Below are 21,877 nucleotides of genomic sequence, written 5' to 3'. Positions count from 1 at the left end.
TTGACGTTAAATGAGAAGTCATTTATAGCAACATTAAGATGATGTGTCAAAATATAAAATCTTCTAATTGTCCTTTCACATTTTAATGAGACGGTACAATTTTATCACCTCTGAGATCCACTGGTTTAGATGTTGTGTGCACCTGCATAGTATATCAGAGGACATTATCACTGGGTGGGAGCTTCATGTTTGTCAAGTGACTATCTGAAGACTTCAATGTCCAATGCATCAGAAAACATTATGAGTATATATTTTTTGAATATTAACTCTGATTTATTTCTTTTTAATAAGTCTGTTTACAAATCAACTTATCCTGCTCATGCATCGTTTTGTTCTCCCACAAAAATACATAATGATAAAAAATAATAAATCCTTCAAACTGGATTCATCCAACATATATACACTCACCAAAAGGTAAACATTTATTCAAACTTATTTTTAAATGAGCTCTTCTGTCTTAAAACGTACAGTTTGATTAACTGAAAACTTCAAACGTTTTAGCATATTAAATGCTGAATACTCCAGAGAGTTCAGTGTTCACATTGGTCGGATTTAAGTGCCAGGTCAAGATGAAGACTGTCCAGAATCCGACCGGGCTTCTTCAACAGGGAGCGGAGTCGCAGTCACCTTCCACAGCTCCTGCAGAAAATTGACAATAATGCATATTAATAAAAACCTCAACATTCCTCTTGGGGACATTCATCTGCTACATCTGATACATCCAAACTAAGCAGGAGGGACCAGCCACAAGACTTAAAAGTGTTTATTTTAACCTCATTATATCAACTCTGATGTATTTCATGTGTGCAGAGTTGCGAAGAAAACACTTCTGAGGCCAGATTTTTATTTTAAAGAGAAACTATTTTCAGTTCAGTGACTACTACACTGCATCTTTTACTTTTCATTCTGCCAGCTTTAGCTAGCAATAAGGCCAGTATCACTTTAAAGTAGACTGAGTATGAGTTAGATTCAGGTTTCAGATTAAATGTAAGTTGTAAGGGTAGGTTTTGTTAAATACAGTGTGTCTTAGGGTTCCTCTTACCAGGTGCTCTATGCGTTCATACAGAAGAAACTGCGCAAAGTTACAAGGCAGCTGCTCCACTTTAAATCTGCAGCGTCCATCCTCCAGGTCCTGGAGTTGGGTCAGACAGTGGCGGAAGTGATCGTACGCCTCGCAGGAAACATCCATGTGACGCAGGGTGAAGTTCATCCTTGTAAGAAACGCAGTCACAGGAAAATATATCTATAAACATTGCTGATTACTGCTTTAATTTGGAGCTGAAAATATATATAAATATGTATATATATATACACACACAAGTTAAACATATGCTTTACCTTTTCTCTAAGGAGATGAAGACAGTGCAGGTGTGAAGGAAGTTGCTGCAGAGCTGATACAGTGTTCGGAAAAATCCATCTGTTAGATCATCGTCATAACAAACTGTTGATGCAAAAAAACGAATCGTGTTAATGTATTACTATAGTTGAAGTCCTGTGATTTACACAGGAACTCTAAACCTTGGAATTGCAGTAAGCACAGCTTTCAGTGTTGTCTGACTCTGTCGTTTATGCACATTAACAACATAACGGAATCATCTTTGGCTCTTTGTCAACTTTTCAAGGCAGCACTGAAAACAACAATCGCTGCGGTGCCTTATTTCTATACGCATGCAGGGATATAGGAAAATAGAAATAACAATTGTGGTTATGCCAGAGCTAAAAGTCACATTTTAAACAAAACATTATATTTATCTGGAGAAGTCTGGAGAGTCAGTTCAAAAACCCACCGTCAGCAGCAATGATGAAGCTAGTGTTGTTGTACAAATCATCCACTTCCTCCGTTGTCCAACTAAACTCCACATCAGCATCTACAAAGATCACACAGAAGGTCTTTTTTTTAATGGTCAGAACATTGCTAGGTCTCATTATGTACGTCATACATCCAAACTGGAGAGGAATGTCTGCTTCAAACCAGGAATAAAAAACAAAACAAAACATGACCAAACCAACAGTTCGATACATCCTCAGGGGAAAAACCTGCATTGGAGAATCTCTGCAACATAAAATGCCTGGAGGAATTTCTATCATTATCGACTCTACATTTGTATAATTGAAATGAACTGAAACTGGAGTGGAGGGGGGTGGATCTCAGGATCCTGTGAGAGGTAGGCATGTCATTATCCAAGTCTACCGCAAAGACAAGACTTCACAGGAGCAGATATGGAGCTTTACAACACAAGTTGCAAAGCAAAATGCAACAAGAAGAACTAAGACAAGACTCACTATACTTAAAACATTAATCCAGTTTTGTAAAAAGATTCTTAGGAGAGATGAAAGTCAGATCAATCTGTACATTAAAATTCTTTAATTCCTTAATGCATGTGACTTAGAGTTAGATGCACCTGATATCTAAACTGAATATATGAGCACTGGTTTTAAAAGGAATGTTTGTGTGTGCGTTACCTGTGCAAAGGCTATACTGGAGCCAGTCCAACTGTCTCACTCTCACCTCTCCACCTGATGAGAGATTGAGTAATGTTTTACTGAGGCAGCTGTAGAAATCCTCTTTAGCAAAACAAATAAATAGGCCTAGAAGCTGTTCACGTGATAAAATCTTGCACTGAGGCGTGGCAATACCATCTAAACAAGTGTGAGCAAGTCAGCGCTGTAGTGTTAGTGTTTAGCCAAAAGCTTCACGGCTTCACGCTCTCTGTACATAACCACCACCAGACGAGCTTAGCCCAAGCTCAGCGACAACCACAGCGCAGGCGTTTTCTGGCCACAGTAGCTACGTGGGGCCTCTCCACCCAGTTAATGTATTACACAACAACAGCAATCGAAGAACGGGGTCAAGTTAACATCGCTACACCATCTATGGCTCCGTGCCATCATTAGAAGCAAATGAAAGTAGACTCGCCTTTCTGTAGTTTGAACTCAAATGTGAATAGGTTCAGGAGAACGCAACCTTTGTTATCTCACAAGGATCATTAGTTTCATTATTTATTAGGTACAGAATTACGCTGCAGGCTCATTACTGTTTAGTTTTTATTCATCTCACCCTCAGGCTCCATCATATGTTTATTCAGAGCGACGTTTCTCTTGCACATGCTCAGAAGGTCTTCTCCTACATCTGTAAAACAAAATTGAAAAAAGTTAAACGTCACACAGTAGTATAGGGAAACACTTAATTCAACTTTATTCCTGCTACTGATGTCTGTAAATGTTCTTTATTCTGATCCGGTAGCTGATCGGTGTGAGCTTTTATTAGGATGTCTGCTGGATGCCGTCGTACCTGTGCAGTACACCGTTTTGGCTGCGGTTGCCATGACGACGCTGGTTAAGCCCGTCCCTGCCCCGAGCTCCAGGACCGTGGCCCCTCTGAACGTGGCCGCCTCGGAGAGAATGAAGTCAGCCAGCAGCAGCGCCCCCCGCCACACCTGATACGGGAGAATATCGACTCTACATCAACCTTAATTACTGCTGTAATATTCTCTCTAGATTAAACCTACGTCTGGGCGGTATATTGGTTCATACCGAATATCAGTATTTTTTTTCGTTAGGATTTTTAAAATAATTGTATACCACTGTGAGCTGTGGTGAAGATGGAAAAATCAAGAGGCAGAATCGAAAGTTCCGAAAAACGGCTCCAAGTCAGTTGTTTTGTTTTTTTTGCTTTTATCAGGGTGACCAGTCGTCCCTGATTTCTGGGGACTGTCCCCATTTTAGATAACCTATCCCGCGGCCAAAGTTGTCCCTAAAAATGTCCCCAATTTGAACTTTTTATGAATGAGAAAAAAAATGTTGCGCGCAGACTACAGTTATTACGGTAGCCAGTCACACAGCTATTGACACAGACATAGTAGTGTAAATATGTTAAAATAAATCAAACCGTAATTGTCCCCGTTTATCCTGATAACATATATTTATTTATTTATTTTATCTCTGAGCTGTAAATGATCCTGGATTTTCACATGAGCAGTCAGTGCTAATATGAGGTCATGCAAACCTACTACTAGTGTGGGATTATTCTACACCATTTACACATCATCACATGAAAACAGTCCATGCTTAATCAACCTACTGGATTAATTCCTCTCTCAACCAGTAGAAAATGTTGTGAACACTTGATTATGCATGAAAACAAAAAAAATAAAATATCATGATACCATCAAAATTTAGAAAAATACCACAACGTACATTTTCGGTCACACCACCCAGCCCTAATAAAACCGTTTGTGTGACCTTCGACTGAACTAACTTGGATAATCATAGATTGAAATCTCTCACGTGACATCTGCAATCAGTGTCTGCACCGCACACACACACAAAAAAAAATCACTCTAATCACGCTTTCTATTTAATCGCTGTACGAGGAGCAAAGAGAGGTGAGTGGGAAAAAAACGAGGATCCTGTTTCATAAAAGCAATCTGTGAGCACAGATTGCAAAACGCCGCCAGGGTTGATTTTCATAAGTGACACTTGCAAATCGCAGTCAAATTGCGGAGGCTCTGCAGTGGAAAGGATTGCACTCCATTCCTGCAGAAGTAAGTCGATGCATTTTGCTGAGTGAATGAAATATAAGAGGAAACAGGCTCCAGCCGCAGTTTCATTTTTCCAAAAAAAAAAAAAAAAAAATCACCAGTAGTGAGTGAATAAGACGAAAAGAAAAAGCATTTTAACACATTTTCCTCCTCACCTGTTTGCCAACGTCATCCAAGGGCGTAGCCATGGTGTGTTCTGTAAGTAGATTGGATACAGACATTAAACGTGCATGGCTGCACCAAAGAGGAAATATTACCACATCAGACCATGCATAATCTGTGAAGGTAATAGATAAAAGAAATAGTGCTATGGGGTGGGTGGTACATGTCTAAGTAACATCCACCATCACTACGCAAGTGATGGTGAAAGACAGGTTATAGACACATCTTTACATTAAATATACAGCAAAGTTCATGGTAGAATAAAGGACGTAACAGAAGAGAGGTTCTCACCGATCCTTAAAATGTCTCCAGCTTCATCGTCCATGTCCTCTTCTTCCAGGTCCAGCAGAGGACTGGACTGTTTGATAATGACTGGACAGACCGAGTCTCTGCCACCGTCATCCACAGGCTTTTTCCGTGGTCTAGAGAATCAAAAGAACAGCATGACATGAGTTAATCAACGCCTTAAATAACATTTTGAACAAGTAGAGGTCACAGAGTCTCAAAAAAACAAAAAAAAAATAAAAAATAGGACTCAATCTGGGACCCATCCAGGTTTGGATTTTAGTTTAATATGTTCATCCAGGACCAGGTTGGGTTTCTTTTGGAGGATTAGCCTCATATCTCAGATCTTAGCTCAAAGGTTGATTCTAAATGTGTTTGTTATCTGTCGTTATGGCAAAAAAGCAGACTTTTGAATTCAAATTGTTCATTAAAATCAGCTAAAAGCATTATGGTTTACTAGTTAAACGGTACACTAATTAAAGTGGGAATTAAAGTACTTGAACCCCTGCTGATTTTTGTAACTAATAAAGGAATTAATCATTTTAATAAAGTGGGGTTATTTTTAATTGAGAGAGGCAGAATATCAACAAAAGATCCAGAAAAAGACACTTTATATAAAGGTTATAAAGTGATTTGCATTTGCTCGAGTGATCACATATTTAACCTGAACCAAACTGCAACAACTCTTGTTCCAACAAACTCAATCTTAAGGATTAAGAAGGGATCTATAAGGTGAAAAATCTCCCATTGGATGTGTATCAGAGACGTCTCTCCACCAACTACAATCCATGACTTAAGGTTGATGTCATCGAATTTTCACTTCATCTTGATACTCAGTTAAAATTAAAAAAGGTTTTCTGTATTGGTGGAAGTCCTGGTCTTGATCTCTCCATGCGTTTGCCCTCTTCCACCACATCCACTGAACTTTAACCACTCAGTCAATACCGATGAGGGATGTCAAGGTCTCCGTCCTCGTCCAGCAAGGCCTCCACGCTTCCTCCCCGCTCATCCTCTTCATCTTCTCCGTGAGCTGTCTCCGTGTCTCCTCCACCGTCTTCCTTCGGGTCCTCATCCTTTCCCGAACATTTTCCTTGGTCACTGTCATCGTGTCTTTCTGCCAAGATCTTGAATCTGGACATGAAGACTGGACAGATGAATGCGGCAGCGTTAGAAATAAAGCGGGCTGGATTCTAGGCTGTTGTCTCACCTAGCAACGGTAACACAGGAGCCCTCTGGTCGGTGATGAGCAGAACAATCAGACGAAACCAAGAAACACATTTTGTGATGGACTAAACAATCTAGTCAGTTTCTTTATCTTTATTTATTATTCTACTTTGAAGGTTTTTCTTTAAAGTGTGACATTGACTTTGTGGTGTTCTCCCAATAAAGCAGAGAGAAGTAGCTGAGAGACACAGAGAAAAAAAGCGAGAAATAATTAAATAGTGAAGTAATGGTTATTACCATTTTACGTTTTGAAGGTCCAGAGACAGGAGCTTGGGATATTGTAACCTGATAAGAAGTCAGAAATTCAGTAACACTGTCGGTCAGAGTCTGAAAAGAAGAAGCTTGAGTGAAACCACTTGCTCTCATCTCGAGCCAATCATTTACAGAGCGTCTAGACTTTCACTCTGGTGATTTGGATCCAAAGTCTGATGCGCACAGTTCAGCTAAACGATTCGAAATGTTATCATGAAATATTTATCGCAACCTACTAAATCTGGCACAACTTCTTTCTCTTGAGATTCTAGATGTAAGAGTTCCTGTTTCACAGCTTGGGCTTTAATGAATTTACTTAGCTCCTCGTATTCTGTTAATTTCTTTCTAGATTGATTGTTTAGTCTAAAACAAAACAGTTCATTTCAAGCTGTTATTTTGTGATGCATTGTTTAAACACATTCTGCTCATAAACATATAAAACAAAAGAAATGCAGAAGACTAAAACTGGACAATGGGGAATTTTGCCATTTCTTTTGTTTTCTTTCCAGTGGATTCCCTTTCCTTTTCTACAACACGTGCATTAATACAATAAAATAAAAAAAAAGGTCTAAATATGTAACCGTACTCACCAGGCTGTCCGACATTGTTGAGGCGAGTCATGAGGTGGCGCGCGCTGGGAAAGAGCATGTGAACATCTGACAGGACGGTGTCGTGATGAAAAGTGATCTGCTCCATGTCTGATCCTTCATAGTCCCAGAACAGTAGAGGACTCCGAGCATCTGCCTCCCGTTACCTGTGGAGACAGGGGGCACACAAACTCACAGTCACAACACATCAGTTATATTCCTGCAGGAAACTCACCGGACAATTAAATGGAGTGTAAATTATCTCATGTGACAGGACCCAGGAAATCAAATATGAGTCATCTGAACGGTAACTGCTTGGCCAAAATGAAGTGGCCCTAATCGTACAGTTCCAGCCCAGCGTCTGCAAACATGAGTCTTCCGGGCAGATTAAAAACTGATAACTTATATTTAACACATCAAACAATAAAAATTGGTTTTCTGTTCCTTGTTGGTTCATGAAACAACAGATGTAACAAGTACGCGAGAACAAATATTTTTAGTAGAGTTGCTTTAATAATAGAGATAATAGAGAAACAGCTTTGCATATCAATACAGTCTCTACAATTTAAAAATATCATTGGGAGTTGGAGAGCAGAAATGGGGAAGGAGGGATCAGATGAAGGCACTAATTAGGCTTCAGGTTGAGACGTCCTCTTATCTCTTGGTAATTCTGTCAGATGAACCAGACTGAGGTTCGGACACTTGCTCCATTTACATGGATTCCACTAATAATCTTAAAAATAGCCCGATCTGAATCAAAATGTCTCATGTAACAACCTCCACCAGAAGAGACTGAGCCAGACTGGAAGGAATTTTCAAGGTGACAGAGAAGAGAGATCATATTCTTCTAATAAATGAATTCAGTCTTCTCAATAGCCCAATTTTGGGGGGAACTTCTTAATCTTGTCTTGTTAAATTTCCATCTAATATCTGGACCTATAAGTCAATGAAATCTAGTTTCTCTCTGATCTACTATACTGTAATATATATATATATATATTATTTTTAGTGAACGTGAGGACACAAATAAGTCTTTCATTTATTTTATTTAATGCCAAAAATAAGACCATGTCCATATCTTCCCAATAGTCATCCCTATATTTACATCTATTTCATGTCTAGGTCTTTGGGAGTAATTTGCAGACGTTGTAGCAGCCTTAAATTGGTTTCCTCTGCCCTGTTACAAAATTAAAATTAATATATTATTAACTTGCAAATGCAGAAAAAAATACATTCTGGCTGATGTTCTGGGCTATGTAAACAATTATAACTTCTCAGATGACTTTATTTTACGTTTATGACAAGAATTAAATTGGAACCCTTGATCATTTTAATCTGGTTTAATAAATATTGTCAATACAAACACAGCCAGACTGAACTATATCAGTTCGGATTGTTAGAAAACAGCCTATTGGGTAACAGTAAGCAAGAGTAAAGTACAGATTTAGATGTTTATGACCTGTTACTGATGTATTACCGTGTTATTGTAACAGTTTTACAGGTTTATAGTATTCAGTGATCTAATGTGAAGTCGGCTTAACTCTTTTTATCCTGGAGGGGGCAGTAAAACGTCGAGGAGCGTCAACGCGTCCAAAAATAGAAGAAGAAGAACGACAACAACAACATTATCTGTCACCATAAATGGAAATACAGAAACAGTGTGGTTGACCTTGTTCCTTTGTAAAGATGTGATGAGTCTGTATTTTATTAAAGCGGTTAAATCTTCTGTGAGACGTGAAAAATTATGTGAAAACAAACAGAAACTAATCGAAACTAAACTCATCTCTAACGTCTAAACGTCGTGAAGTCTTAGTCCGCCTGTAAAAGTCTGCAAAACTTAACGAAAGATCTTAATTAAAGGCTCGGAAATCCTAAAATAGCCCCTTATGAATTTAACAAAAAAATGTGGGAAATAATAGGGGAGAAACAGGTGTATCATTAACTCACCAGCATCAGTGGACTGTGTGCGCGGCCATGACAGTCAGGACGGAGTAAACTCTTCTTCTTCTTCTTGTTTTTGTTGAGGCGGACTACGCCACATTAAAATGACTCACTGCTGCCCCCTGCTCTTCGCTGGTTGTTACTAATTACTACTACTACTACTAATAACAATAATAGTACATTTATTTTATATAGCGCTTTACAAAGATTTACAAAGCGTGTATTTCATTCATTGATTAAAATAAAACAGCTCAATATAAACACAAAAGTTCCCAAATCTGAATGAAAGGGATCAGACAGAAGTAGTCACAGCTTACAGAAACGTGGCCGCAAATCCATGCCAACAGCTTCTCCAGTCACCACCAAACATCACTCACTAGTAATTCAACAGGATGATAGTTTTGGAGGAAGTAATTTGTGCTGTTAAGTGCAACAAACCACAGCCTCCAAAAAAACAAAGTTGAATCAACAGCTCCAGAAGATTCAGAGCAGAACTGAGATTGTACTATTTCCTTTTTTTTTTTTTTTTAATAGTGTACCCAATGATGCTGCCAATGGGAAACAAACTTCAGCCTTGCAACTTACTGCACTGCAGAGTAACTGGGCCCCTATTGAAACAAATTTTTGCCCACATCCATAGTACTTTTATTTTAGACTTATGTTTTTTATACTGGAATAAAATCCACATACCGTCACAATATTGACAAAAGCATTAAAGATGTTTCAGCTTAAAAATTGTTGAATATATAGTTATCCCTGGAACCTGTTCTAATTATCAATCAGAGGAAGCCTTTGATTGAAATGACAGTACAATGTCAAATATATTGTATTGCACATTTTCTTGTGACATCACAAATGATTTTTATTGACTCCAAAAAGTACAGATAAAGAAGAACATGACAGGAAGTTATTAGGAAGTAAAACGGCAAGACCATTCGGTCTTGTACTTTTTTGTTAAAGGTGCACTCCAAGCAACATTCAAAATAATGTTAAAAATCTATGCAGCAGGGCAGACACATAGTTAATGGTGAATCCTTCTTTTTTTCTAAGAATTTTACAAATTGTAATCAAACGCTGGGTAGTACCTACATTGGGTGTCATGTTATATGTTATATATGATATACATTTTCAAAAAACATGGGTTAAAAATAATATCAGACTGATTTGGGAATGAAAAAGAGCGTGATTTCTTGCAGCAGATTCTTTCCTCACATCCTGGAGGTGAACTCCACCCTCCTGACCAGGGACCTATTCACCTCGGACACAGAACGACAACCTAAAACACAAACACAAAAAAAAAACCCCTCCAAGGTTAAAAGTAGCATGCCATTCCTCAGTAGTCAAGTATACATAAAGTACAAACACCTATTTGTTGGTTGTGTGAGTGTGTGTTACCTGACAGCGCCATAGCCAGTCTCAGCTCCTCTTTCAGAAGTTCGAGGAGCTCTGTAACTCCTTTTTCCCCCTGATTCATCGGTTTAAAATACGTGGAAAATGTAATGTTTTTACTCTTGAACGCAGCATCACTGTGGTTGTGTGGGGGCTTGACTCAGGTTAAAGAGACTCACCTCACAGGCGAGGCCCCACAGCACGGGGCGGCCGACGAAGACGGCCTTCGCCCCCAGAGCCAAGGCCTTCAGGACATCGGTCCCTCGCCTCACTCCTCCGTCCAAGTAGACGTCACAGCGGCCCTGCACCGCTTCCACCACCTCCTCCAACACGTCCAGCTGCAAACAGGCACACACACACAATAGAGTGTGAACTGAACTGCCCTTGGAAGTTTTATTTTTTCATTTGTTTTATGTGTTTGTCTATGTGTCAGACCGTAGCAGGAACCCCATCCAGCTGTCGGGCTCCGTGGTTGGACACCAAGATGCCATCGACGCCGTAGTTCAGAGCCTGGACAGCATCCTCCCCTGGCAGACACACAAACACAACAGCTTAAAACACACTACTGCATGAATATGAGTCTGAGGTTATTGTTTACACAGCATAGGTCTTCAACAGGGCGCCCGCGACTCCTAGGGGATACGCGGAGGTACTGCAGGAGGGGTCGGTTGGTTGATTAGACTTTTTTCTTTTTTTTTTTTTTTTGTTGTTGTTTTTAACAAACAAAACAAAATTTCTTTAAATACACATTACCTTGAGTCCAACATATTTTAGTAAAGGGATAATCAGTGATACAGGAGCTGTGTCAAAAACCCACCGTTTCACACATAGCGCCACACTAGACCTGTCAATCTAAGCTTCCCGTACACAGTAGGCCCCGCCCCCATTGCTGCTGAGCCAATCACAAGGCAGCATATCACATGCAGACTCTGTCAGGCCGTGAACCTATTCAGACCCCAGGTGAAATCCAGGAGCACGTTGCAAAACAGTGGAGCTTGCTCCCATCAGTCAACTACTGAAGCCAAAATGGATCGCTGTGTTTCATTTTCTTTATCTTTTAATGTTATATGTATGTTTATGCCTATGACAGTCGCACAGCCACCCTACTGTTGCACGTTTGAAATTAAAAAAAAAATGAATATTTGAAACTGTGTATTGTCTGAATAGCTTAATATTGAAGGCACATTTATAATAATATATTTATAAATAGTAGGCTGAGTTTAATATAGAACACATATAGTTAGGGGGTCCCTACTTAATCTCTCCATCAATTTGGGGTCTTTGGCCTGAAAAACATTGAAGAGCCCTGGTTTACAGATATCAATGTTGGGAGGTCTAAATCCCAATCTAGTTTCAAACTCAAATGTGAGTTTGCAGAGCCTTCAACTATCAGACTCCCCTCCTGTGGCGCTAGCTCCCAGTTTGGGTTCAGGAGGCTCACTAGGCTCCTTCTCTAGTTTAAAATTAGGCCTGAAATGTCGTTCTTCTCCAGTTGCAGCTGGCTCAAGTGACCCTGAACTAACCCCCAGTTATGCTGCTATAGGCCCAGGCTGGTGGGGGAGCGCTCTGCACTCAGCTCCTTTCATTTCACAGTTCTGCATATTTCTGCCCACTGTGTACATTAGTTCTCAAATATTCGTCTTTTCCTCTTTCTCTACACTTTTCTCTTGGTCCAACCAGGTAATAGGCTCTGCCTGAAGTGTTGTAAAAACATAGGTGTGTGAGAGTGTGTGGTACCGTTCAGCACTCCTTTCACAATCACGGGAAGGCGCGTGTGCTTTTTCACCCAGGTGATGTCTTCCCAGCAGATAGCAGGGTCGATTGCTTTTGCAACATAAACTGCCAAACCACTGTCGTTGCCATAGTTTTCCTCTGAGAAAGCCAGGGAGGCTGTTGAGAAGTTGGACAGGCTACGGACACACACACACACACACACAAAAGACACAATCAACCACATGTTAGACTTTGAGAAATTTAAGAAATGATCACATTGTCGTCTGTTTAGTTCCTACCTCAGGTGTTGGGGCATTTTAAAGTGGTTGCGCACGTCCGCCAATCTCTTCCCCAGGTATGGCGTGTCCACGGTAACGAAGATGGCCTTGTAGTCCATCTTCTCCGCCCGGCGCACCAACGACAGCGTGAGCTCTCGGTCTCTGTAGATATAAAGCTGCATCCAGAGCACACCGCCACCGCCGCCGCCCCCCGAGGTCGTCATTGCTGACCTCACCTCCTCTATGGTGGAAGTGGCCCAGGAGCTCAGCATCATCCCTGTTCCCACCGCTTTGCATGCTGGGGGGAAACATAAAGTTACTTGTGGCAAATGCATTTTGTAAAGTGGTTTAACAGAAAGCTAGGACAAAATTAAAAAGGTTCTGAACAGATTCTACACAGAACCTGGAAAAATCCTGAACATGGACCCATAACTTACCTGATCAGCCACAACACTAAAACCACTGCCAGGAGAAGTACATGATGTACACCACAGTGTTAGATGGGAATATTAGATGTAGGCGGTCATAATGTTATGCCTGTTTGGTGCATGTCAGTTGTAATTTCTTGAGCAAAATACAAGTTTGTGCAGAACTGTCCTTAGAAACATCCATGTCTGACCAAGCAACAAACTCCAGAGCTGAAAAATGTGCCAATGCGAAAAAAAGGAGTTTCCCAAACGGCCACTAGAGGCCGACATTGTCTAATAATCGAAGTTGCTGCTCAACTTTTTTTTTTTTTAATGTGAAGTTCCCACTGGTGTTTACCTCTCGCTGTAGCCGTCTCCCCCTCAGGATGAGCCATCCTCTGCATTGCTGTGGCTGCAACACAGATGGGCATGCTGAGCTTCTGGCCGAGCACAGACACAGACAGATCCACTGTGGACACGTCCCTCAGCACTCGAGGGATGAGGTACCACCTACAGGCAGAGACGCACACGTTATAATCATGCCATCCAGGCCTGTGTATTACTTGCTCTGAGTCAACACTGCATATGTGCACTACAAATGAGCCATATGTCAAGTTTCTGTTGTATTTACATGTATGCAACTTTATAAAATTGATCACATATTGTTACTAAAACACAAAACTAAGAATAGGATTAAACATGCATGAGTGTGATTGTGGCTTACAGCTATAAAAACCACTTTAGAAACCGTTACACAGCATGTTCTGTTACACAGTCTGAGGATAAAACTTTGAACTTTGGCTTCAAAACACAATGTCCCACAAAGACCGTTGATGCATTTTACCTTTTAAAGGCAGCTACATTGTCAGCCAGCGTGTTCTGCTCGTCAGCCCCTGAGCAGTAGTAGTCATACACAGCTTTGGGAAGAACTCTCCTCGCTTCCTCCTCGAAGTCCGACACGCACACCCGCTGTCCCGACATGGCTGTCCACTCAGACTCAGACTCAGACTCGGACACACTGAGGCTTCTAGGGGAGAACTCTAAAACGCAGGGCCGCTGTAATCATTAACGCACTTAGAGGCTTCATCGGCCCCGAGCCTCTTCCACTTCATCAGAACTTATGTGGGGAGCACAGTTTACTCAAGATAAAAGACCAGGGTTATGACTCTGGACCAACCGGGCCTTAATATCCTGTGTGTTTATATTGTTGCCATGTTATTAGATAGTTAAGAGTCTGCTGATTAAACTATTGATGTATTCATTAAGGACAGAAGGACTGGCTGCATATAGAAAGATAGTGCTGTGTAATGTTTAAATCTTGAGGTCAAAATCCAGCTAGTTTATTTGTTACTGACCCTTTGCTGGTCTTCTGATTGGTCTGCTCACCTCCAACCAGGGGGCTCCTACCTTTTGTTACGTCCTGACTATATGTCGCTAGGTTAGTCATGTGTAGGGGGTTCATACCCATAGATGAATAATGAAAACCTGAAATAACTGAGTCTCAACCAGAAGTCTTCAATGTCTTTTAGGCCAAATATCTGCAAACTACAACTATATATATTTATATTGTATAAAAGGGTGTTTTATACTAAACCGGGCCTAGTCTTTTATATTCATTTTGGTGCCATTGACTTCATGTATGCCTGGTGAAATATTAGATTTTACATTTTGATGTTGTGACCGACCGTAGGGCAAAAACTTTGACATTTTATATACATTTAAAAAAAAAAATCCCCTACAACTTTCTGGCACGGCCACTCTACTTTGCACAAGTTTAAAACAAAATATTAGTATTTGGACCTGTGTATTATTTGAATAGCTTAATATTTAAGGAAAATGATAATAATTATAATGATGTATATTTATAAATAGCACTAGACCAAGTCTAATGTAGAACACATATACTATATACTGCTTAATTTAAAGTTTAAAGTTATAAATAGTCCTCTCGTCATCTTGCTAAGCTGAATTGCAGTAAATCTACACGCTTAAAACGCTTAATAGGGAAAACCTGTGAAATTTAGTCCTTGCCCCGTCTGCTCAGCCCTAACTCCTTCAACCACGCTTTCAGGGTTCATGTTAATGTCAGGATTTGTTGAAAGCATATCAGGAATGACATTATACATATGTCGTCTTCAGTGATTACTGTAACGTTCCTCTAATCTGACCACTTTTTTTCAGTTTCATTTAACTTGTTGACATAATGAGAAATGCAAACAGATTTTTTTTTTTTTTTTTTTTTAATTTTGCTAATAGTTAGCAGATAAAGAGACATCCTCAGCAGCAGCAGCAGAACAGGTGGTGCAGGGAATGGATCCCTGGCCCTCTAGGTGTCAGGTGGTACTGGTGTCCATCAAGACCACGATACGAGCTCAAATCCTGCAGGCAGGCACAGGAAGTGTCCCCGCATCTAGGTGACCCCCTCCTCCGTTGCTCTCTGACCAGCAGCAACTAGCGGAAGAGGAGGTGTCCCCAGATGGAAGAGACCAACCGCTCCACTGCTCTCTGACAAGCAGCAATCAGTGGAAGGGAAGGGGAGGGGAAGTTGGTAACTTCCTGGTTGAGCTCTGAGGTGGATTCGTCTAGAAAGATGAGATAAGATTTAATACAAAAATAGGTAAAACTATAGAAATGATAGATGGACACTCGCACAAAATAAAATATATAACAGTAAATATGTACAAAAAATATTTACCGATGATGATGTAGATGTTGAGCTTTAGGACACCAGTACTGTGGGCCTGCAGAAAGCTCTGCCTATTGATCTGAAGAACTTCTTGATGGTCCCAGGTTCCTGGGATTGTCTCTTCATCTAATAATAACAATAATAATAATGCATTGGTTTTATATAGCACTTTATCATATACACTCAAAGTCGCTTTACATTGAATGCATTATTCATTCGCTCACACTGTCACACCCTGGTGGTGGTAAACTAAACTGCCAACATGTGCCTACAGCCTCTCCGACCACCACCAACATCACTCACTCGCAATCATACGCCAGGGAGCACACACCTGGTTTTTAAAAGAAGACAAGACGACGTCTTCTACCGGTGGATCCTCTAAGACCATGAGAGTCCACAGAGATGACTTCGAGCAGTGGAGAGTCTTGCAGACGTCTTTGAATACGGCCTTGTCTATGTTCTTCATCTGGTCCTGGTTGATGTGAAGACCTTCACTCTCGACACCCTCCCAGAGTTTGGTGAATATCTGCTGGTGGATGTCATCAAGAGAGTCTGTAGCGGAGGTCACCTTTGACTTTTTGAGAGCACGTGAAATGAGCTTCTCCACTGCCCCGCTCACGAAGGATTTTTCCTCCGCTCTCACGTCCTGCTTGTCCTCAGGTTCAGAAGTGGACACTGAAGCTGTGTCCGGAGGCACAGAGGTGTCCTCAGGGGTGACGTCTGTCACGTCGGGCGTCTGTGCTGTCACAGAGGTGTCCTCAGGTTCAGAGGTGGACACTGAAGCTGTGTCCCGAGGCACAGAGGTGTCCTCAGGGGTGACGTCTGTCACGTCAGGCGTCTGTGCTGGCACAGAGGTGTCCTCAGATTCAGAGGTGGACACTGAAGCTGTGTCCGGAGGCACAGAGGTGTCCTCAGGGGTGACATCTGTCACGTCGGGCGTCTGTGCTTTCACAGAGGTGTCCTCAGGTTCATAGGTGGACACTGAAGCTGTGTCCGGAGGCACAGAGGTGTCCTCAGGTTCAGAGGTGGACACTGAAGCTGTGTCCGGAGGCACAGAGGTGTCCTCAGGGCCGACGTCTGTCACGTCGGGCGTCTGTGCTGTCACAGGAGGAGACTTTTTGGGAAGTGGCTCAGGCGTCATTTCCAAACTCTCTGGGATGTCACTTTGAAGAAGAAGAAAAAGAAGTTTGATGTTTATTTCAAATATGAAGACAAAAAATATATAATATAATATATAAAACTTTTGTCCTACTTGTTGCAGACTCCAGGTTTGTTTGACTCCAGATCTTCTTCTTTAGGGAGTGTTGGTTTGGAAGTGGCCACGAGTCCCAGGTGGAGACGTTGATGCTTGGACATCAGTCTCTTCTTCTCACTGCACAGCTTTTCAATGATGCGATCAACCATTTCCTCAAACAGTGCTTTGAGGGCAGTGTTGTACTGTCCACATGGTGTCGCAGGGGGAGTGCGGACAAAGTGCATGCACTTCACATATGCTGCTGTCGCTACTCTGATGAGGATGCTCCTCAGGGAGTCCAAGATCTCGTGGAAAACCTCGTCTGGAACCACCAGAATTTGAGGAAAGGTTTGGGGTATTGTCTCCCCCAAACCGGATGACAGGAACTCCCAGGGTTTAGCTCCTCTCCTCTTCTCCTCTGACAGCGATGATTGGTTAATGAGCTCCACCAAGTCAATAAGCAGCTCTACCAGGATGTATCTAGATAGATAGACAGATAGATACTTTACTCATCCCAAACTGGGAAATGAACAGGCACTCGACACCATACATACTACATAACAGGGAAACACAATACTACATACACAATATTTACAAGACTTATAAAAATAAGTGAAGTACCTGGTCTTGCCATCAGGGGCTCCTGTGAGCAAAAAAGCCCACTGCCTGGGGTCAATCATCCCAATGTAGGAATTCACAACATGGTGAATCACGTCCACTGTAGTTGGTTCCTGTGGACTGTTTGGTGTTTGGTTCATGGCGTTGGTTCTCTTGGCTGCCATCACTCAAACTTGCGTTTTGAAAAAAGTCTTTTCGAAAAAAGGGCTTGTAATCACGACTTGTCAGTGTAATGAATACGAACTGAAGATGAAATGATTCCGTGAGCTATTTATACCCCTCCGGAATGCTCAGGTACCACAGGACTGTGACATCATCAGGGACTCACTAATGGACTGTGACATCATCAGTGGGGGACTAACGGAATGTGACATCATCAGTGAGGGCCAGGAGGACTTCACTCCATTCTATCCTGAGATATACCTATCTACAGTGTGTATAAAATAAATAAATAAATGCTTTACTCTTAGCCATCAAGGCTTTGCTGCTGAGAAGCTTCCCCTCAACATGATGCTCCCACCACTGTGCTGATTTTCAGGAATTAGAAACACTCATGTCATAATAAAGTGAATTTCTTTTGTTCTGCATTGCTAACAGGAACTATTTTATTTGTATAGTCCAGTTGTCAATATATTCAACCACTGATAATGATTGAGAACTGTATGAAAGGCTACACCAGAACGCCATAATAACGTATAGTGCACTGATGCTGGATTTGATTTAACTTGTTATTGACAGTCCAGCTGAATTGCTACGTAGCTTGCTTGCTAGTTCAACTGTCTTTTTCTGGCCATTGTTCAAAGAATAGTTGCATGGATTTGTTTCGATAGATCTTAGGTCTATTGTGACCCCTAGGTGGTCTGCGGAGGTACTGCAGGGGGTCGCAAAAACTCCCATCAGTCAACTGGCGAGGCCAAAATGAAACACTTTGTCACTTGAACAAAAAATAGAAATAATAAAAAAAAATTGAACCTGTGTATTATTTGCATAGCTTAATATTGAATGCAGAATGATCATAGTGTATATTTATAACACATTATATACATAAATAAATAAATGTGTATGGTACTAACTTAAACATACATTAAGTTGAATTAATTCACGATTTTTGTCTTATGCACTGAAAATAATTTAGAGAAAATAATATACAGCTTTTTACCTTTTACCACCTTCTGCCAAAACTTATTCATAGGAATACTGTCACTTTTTTTGGGGGCCCCGTAAAAACTAACTTCATTAGTCCACTGCACGTCACTGCAGCAATATGAAAAAGACGACTTCACAGATGCCCATAAACATTTACGAGTAGCAAAAGAGTGTTCAGTTTTAACTGGAGCGGTTAAATAAAAGCAAACGCTCAACGCTTCTCAGTTCCATGTTTATTTGACATCCAACAAAATCCAATAAAAGCTTTAAGAATTAACATGTTTCACCATCACCAAAAACATAATTTCTCTCAATAAAAATGTAAAACTAGAAGATCAAGGTTCATAAAATGCAAGCAGTAGGGTTGAGGCGTGAATGATGCAGGTAACAGTTTCTGACAGGCAAGTCAAAAGAGGCGGAAATCTACTCCTACAGATAGTTACACAGCACAGCACAGACTAAAGATCCACACCGAAGAAAAACAATCAAATAGAGGTCTCTCCCTTCAAACTGCGTTCGCTCCGCGCTCACAAAAATGAGCCGTCCAAAACTATGTCACATGACAGGATGTCTCGGCTTTTATCCACAAAAATCACAAGGAACCTTCCTGAGAAAACAACTCTGCTCAACAATCTTTTTTATTCTGTGAAATTTTGACAAGACTTCAGAGACATGTCAACGTCTTTTACTGTGCGCCAATCAAAGCACAGTTTTTTATTATTCCCCACTTTCATTTCAGGTTTCAGGTGGATGTCCATGTAGCCCAAAGAATCCGGTGGAATCTTTGTTTCCATCACTCCTGCCCAACCGTGTCTCCCACTGGCCAATCAGAATCACAACGCCGTCGAGGAAAAGATTAGAGAAAAACAAATGTGGCCATGTAAACGCCCCCTCCATCTGAGCTTTAACCCAGGTAAAGTCCCACCCACGGTGCATCAGCTGTGTGCTTCAGGTACACAGCTCACTTCCTGCTTCATCCTGCCCTCAGGTGGAGTTTGATGGGCACAACAGGATGATGAGTGATGTTTATGGGTACAACTTGATAGTGAGCTATGCAGGTGAGGGGGGAAGATATTTTCCAAGTCGAGGGTGAAGAGGCCTTCGCCCTCCTTCCCCCCTCCCCGTCCCGGCGCCGCTTTGCCCACTCAAATCCCCAAAAGGAAGGCGGCTCTGCAGGCCCCCGAAGCATTATGTTAGCCCGATCGCCGATGGTTGGGGGGAGTGTGGTTGCAGCGATGCTACGAGGTCGCTGCCCCAGTTTGGGAGCCCAGGGGTTTGGGAAGGCGGACTAAGCATCCGCTTCCCATTTTCCTCCCCCTAGTGTGGCGCAGTGCTGCTGTTCCGACACCCCAGTCCTGCTGGACTCTGGTGGATCTCCAAGCCTTCGCTGGACCAAAGACATGAAGCAGTGTAGCGTTCACACCCAGGCAGTCCAACCCTCATACAGCTGGGCCAGGTTGTCCATGTTGGTAGCCTCTTTGATAACAAAGTCCACCTGCAAGACCACAAGAGTTCAGGAAACGGTGCATCTCACTGCTTCACACATTCAGGTCAGTGTAGATGTATACATTCACTCAACGTAATAAATCCATACATGCATATTACCTGCTCTGTGACACTCATCCTCCTGTTGGGATCGATGTCTCTGCCCTCCAGCTTGGCTTTCACTCTCTTCCACACGCTCACTGCGTACGAGTTCCTCTCCTGGACAGCTGCAACACAGCAAGTATGAAAAGTTAAAAGAGTGCAGTCACCCATACACGTCTTCCATTTATAACCATGAACATGTGCGGCCCCTAGTGTAATAATCATCACCACAGACCGAGGTGAGGAGGGTGAAGAACGTTACCTCGTCCTGTTTTGGGGTCCCGTACGGCCCTCTTTGGGCTGGGGTTGAGACCTTTGCTGTTCATCATCAGAGTGCTGGGCGGGGTATCAGTCGGGGTTCCCAGGTTTCGAGGCAGAGCCTTGCGCGCGTCCTGGGACATCGAATCTGGCTGGGTCTTCACGCCACTGCATCTAACGACTGCATCCAAACCACAAGATGTTAAACTGTTAAACTGTGACTCCTTGATGCTTTGTCCTTGATGTCCTTGATGCTCCTTGATTCCTGTTCCCACCGCTTTGCATGCTGGGGGGAAACATACAGTTACTTGTGGCAAATGCATTTTCTAAAGTGGTTTAACAGAATATTAAAAAGGCTCTGAACAGATTCTACACAGAACCTGGAAAAATCTTGAACATGGACCCATAACTTACCTGATCAGCCACAACATTAAAACCACTGCCAGGAGAAGTACATGAAATTGAATATTTTGTAAGAATTGAATGTTCTGCTGGTAAACTTTAGGATCTTACGGCATTTATGTGGACGTTACTTAGACATGTAGCTCCCACCTAGACCAGACAAAGCCACCCCACCCCACAGTAATGACACTCCTCTGATGAGGCACAGCTGGTTTGGAGGCACAAGGTAGACCTACACAGTGTTAGATGGGAATATTAGATGAAGGCAGTCATAATGTTATGCCTGTTTGGTGCATGTCAGTTGTAATTTCTTGAGCAAAATACAAGTTTGTGCAGAATCCATGTCTGACCAAGCAACAACCTTCAGAGCTGAAAAATGTGCCAATTCGAAAAAAAAGGAGTTTCCCAAACGGCCACTAGAGGCCGACATTGTCTAATAATCGAAGTTGCCGCTCAACTTTTTTTTCTTTTACTGTGAAGTTCCCACTAGTGTTTACCTCTCGCTGTAGCCGTCTCCCCCTCGGGATGAGCCATCCTCTGCATTGCTGTAGCTGCAACACAGATGGGCATGCTGAGCTTCTGGCCGAGCACAGACACAGACAGATCCACCGTGGACACGTCCCTCAGCACTCGAGGGATGAGGTACCACCTACAGGCAGAGACGCACACGTTATTATCGTTATAATCATGCCACCCAGGCCTGTGTATTACTTGCTCTGAGTCGACACTGCATTATGTGCACTACAAATGAGCCATATGTCAAGTTTCTGTTGTATTTACATGTATGGAACTTTATAAAAGTTATCACATATTGTTACTAAAACACAAAACTAAGAATAGGAATAAACATGCATGAGTTTGATTGTTGGTAACAGCTATAAAAACCATTTTAGAAACCGTTACACAGCATGTTCTGTTACACAGTCTGAGGATAAAACTTTGAACTTTGGCTTCAAAACACAACGTCCCACAAAGACTGTGTGTTGATGCGTTTTTACCTTTTAAAGGCAGCTACATTGTCAGCCAGCGTGTTCTGCTCGTCGGCCCCTGAGCGGTAGTAGTCATACACAGCTTTGGGAAGAACTCTCCTCGCTTCCTCCTCGAAGTCCGACACGCACACCCGCTCTCCCGACATGGCTGTCCACTCACACTCAGACTCAGACTCGG

The 21,877-nt window shown here is 41.9% G+C and overlaps 3 protein-coding genes across 5 annotated transcripts; all 3 read right to left on the bottom strand.

Moving 5' to 3' along the window:
• Positions 1-258: 258 nt before the first annotated feature.
• Positions 259-9,082, bottom strand: mettl22 (methyltransferase 22, Kin17 lysine). Of its 2 annotated transcripts, none has more exons than XM_047572320.1 (12): positions 8,999-9,082; positions 7,055-7,218; positions 5,934-6,132; positions 4,995-5,125; positions 4,697-4,737; positions 3,293-3,437; positions 3,059-3,130; positions 2,464-2,517; positions 1,788-1,868; positions 1,339-1,441; positions 1,043-1,211; positions 259-639 (listed from the first exon to the last, which is right to left on the bottom strand). In XM_047572320.1, the coding sequence occupies exons 2-12, from the start codon at positions 7,158-7,160 to the stop codon at positions 565-567; spliced, it is 1,176 nt and encodes a 391-aa protein (XP_047428276.1). In that variant the 5' UTR covers positions 7,161-7,218; positions 8,999-9,082; the 3' UTR covers positions 259-564. The 2 variants fall into 2 exon arrangements, with proteins under 2 accessions (XP_047428276.1, XP_047428277.1); XM_047572321.1 differs by lacking the exon at positions 8,999-9,082 and adding an exon at positions 6,450-6,497 and having other exon boundaries at positions 7,055-7,194.
• A 734-nt stretch (positions 9,083-9,816) lies between these two features.
• On the bottom strand, positions 9,817-21,873 carry hao1 (hydroxyacid oxidase (glycolate oxidase) 1). 2 transcript variants are annotated; one of them, XM_047572323.1, is made up of 8 exons: positions 21,709-21,873; positions 21,208-21,359; positions 12,394-12,670; positions 12,119-12,291; positions 10,817-10,908; positions 10,561-10,719; positions 10,388-10,457; positions 9,817-10,268 (listed from the first exon to the last, which is right to left on the bottom strand). In XM_047572323.1, exons 1-8 carry the CDS (start codon positions 21,843-21,845, stop codon positions 10,201-10,203), a joined length of 1,128 nt encoding a protein of 375 aa, XP_047428279.1. In that variant the 5' UTR covers positions 21,846-21,873; the 3' UTR covers positions 9,817-10,200. The 2 variants fall into 2 exon arrangements, with proteins under 2 accessions (XP_047428279.1, XP_047428278.1); XM_047572322.1 differs by lacking the exons at positions 21,208-21,359; positions 21,709-21,873 and adding exons at positions 13,138-13,289; positions 13,624-13,877.
• On the bottom strand, positions 18,682-20,792 carry LOC124998122 (serine/threonine-protein kinase SMG1-like). The gene is made up of 3 exons (XM_047572324.1): positions 20,313-20,792; positions 20,069-20,175; positions 18,682-19,958 (listed from the first exon to the last, which is right to left on the bottom strand). The coding sequence occupies exons 1-3, from the start codon at positions 20,629-20,631 to the stop codon at positions 19,881-19,883; spliced, it is 504 nt and encodes a 167-aa protein (XP_047428280.1). The 5' UTR covers positions 20,632-20,792; the 3' UTR covers positions 18,682-19,880.
• Positions 21,874-21,877: the final 4 nt, after the last annotated feature.

This window comes from Mugil cephalus, chromosome 20 (assembly GCF_022458985.1).
Source record: "Mugil cephalus isolate CIBA_MC_2020 chromosome 20, CIBA_Mcephalus_1.1, whole genome shotgun sequence".
NCBI classification, from domain to species: domain Eukaryota; kingdom Metazoa; phylum Chordata; class Actinopteri; order Mugiliformes; family Mugilidae; genus Mugil; species Mugil cephalus.
Note: the sequence above shows the minus strand (reverse complement) of the source record. Positions and strands in the feature narration are given on the sequence as shown.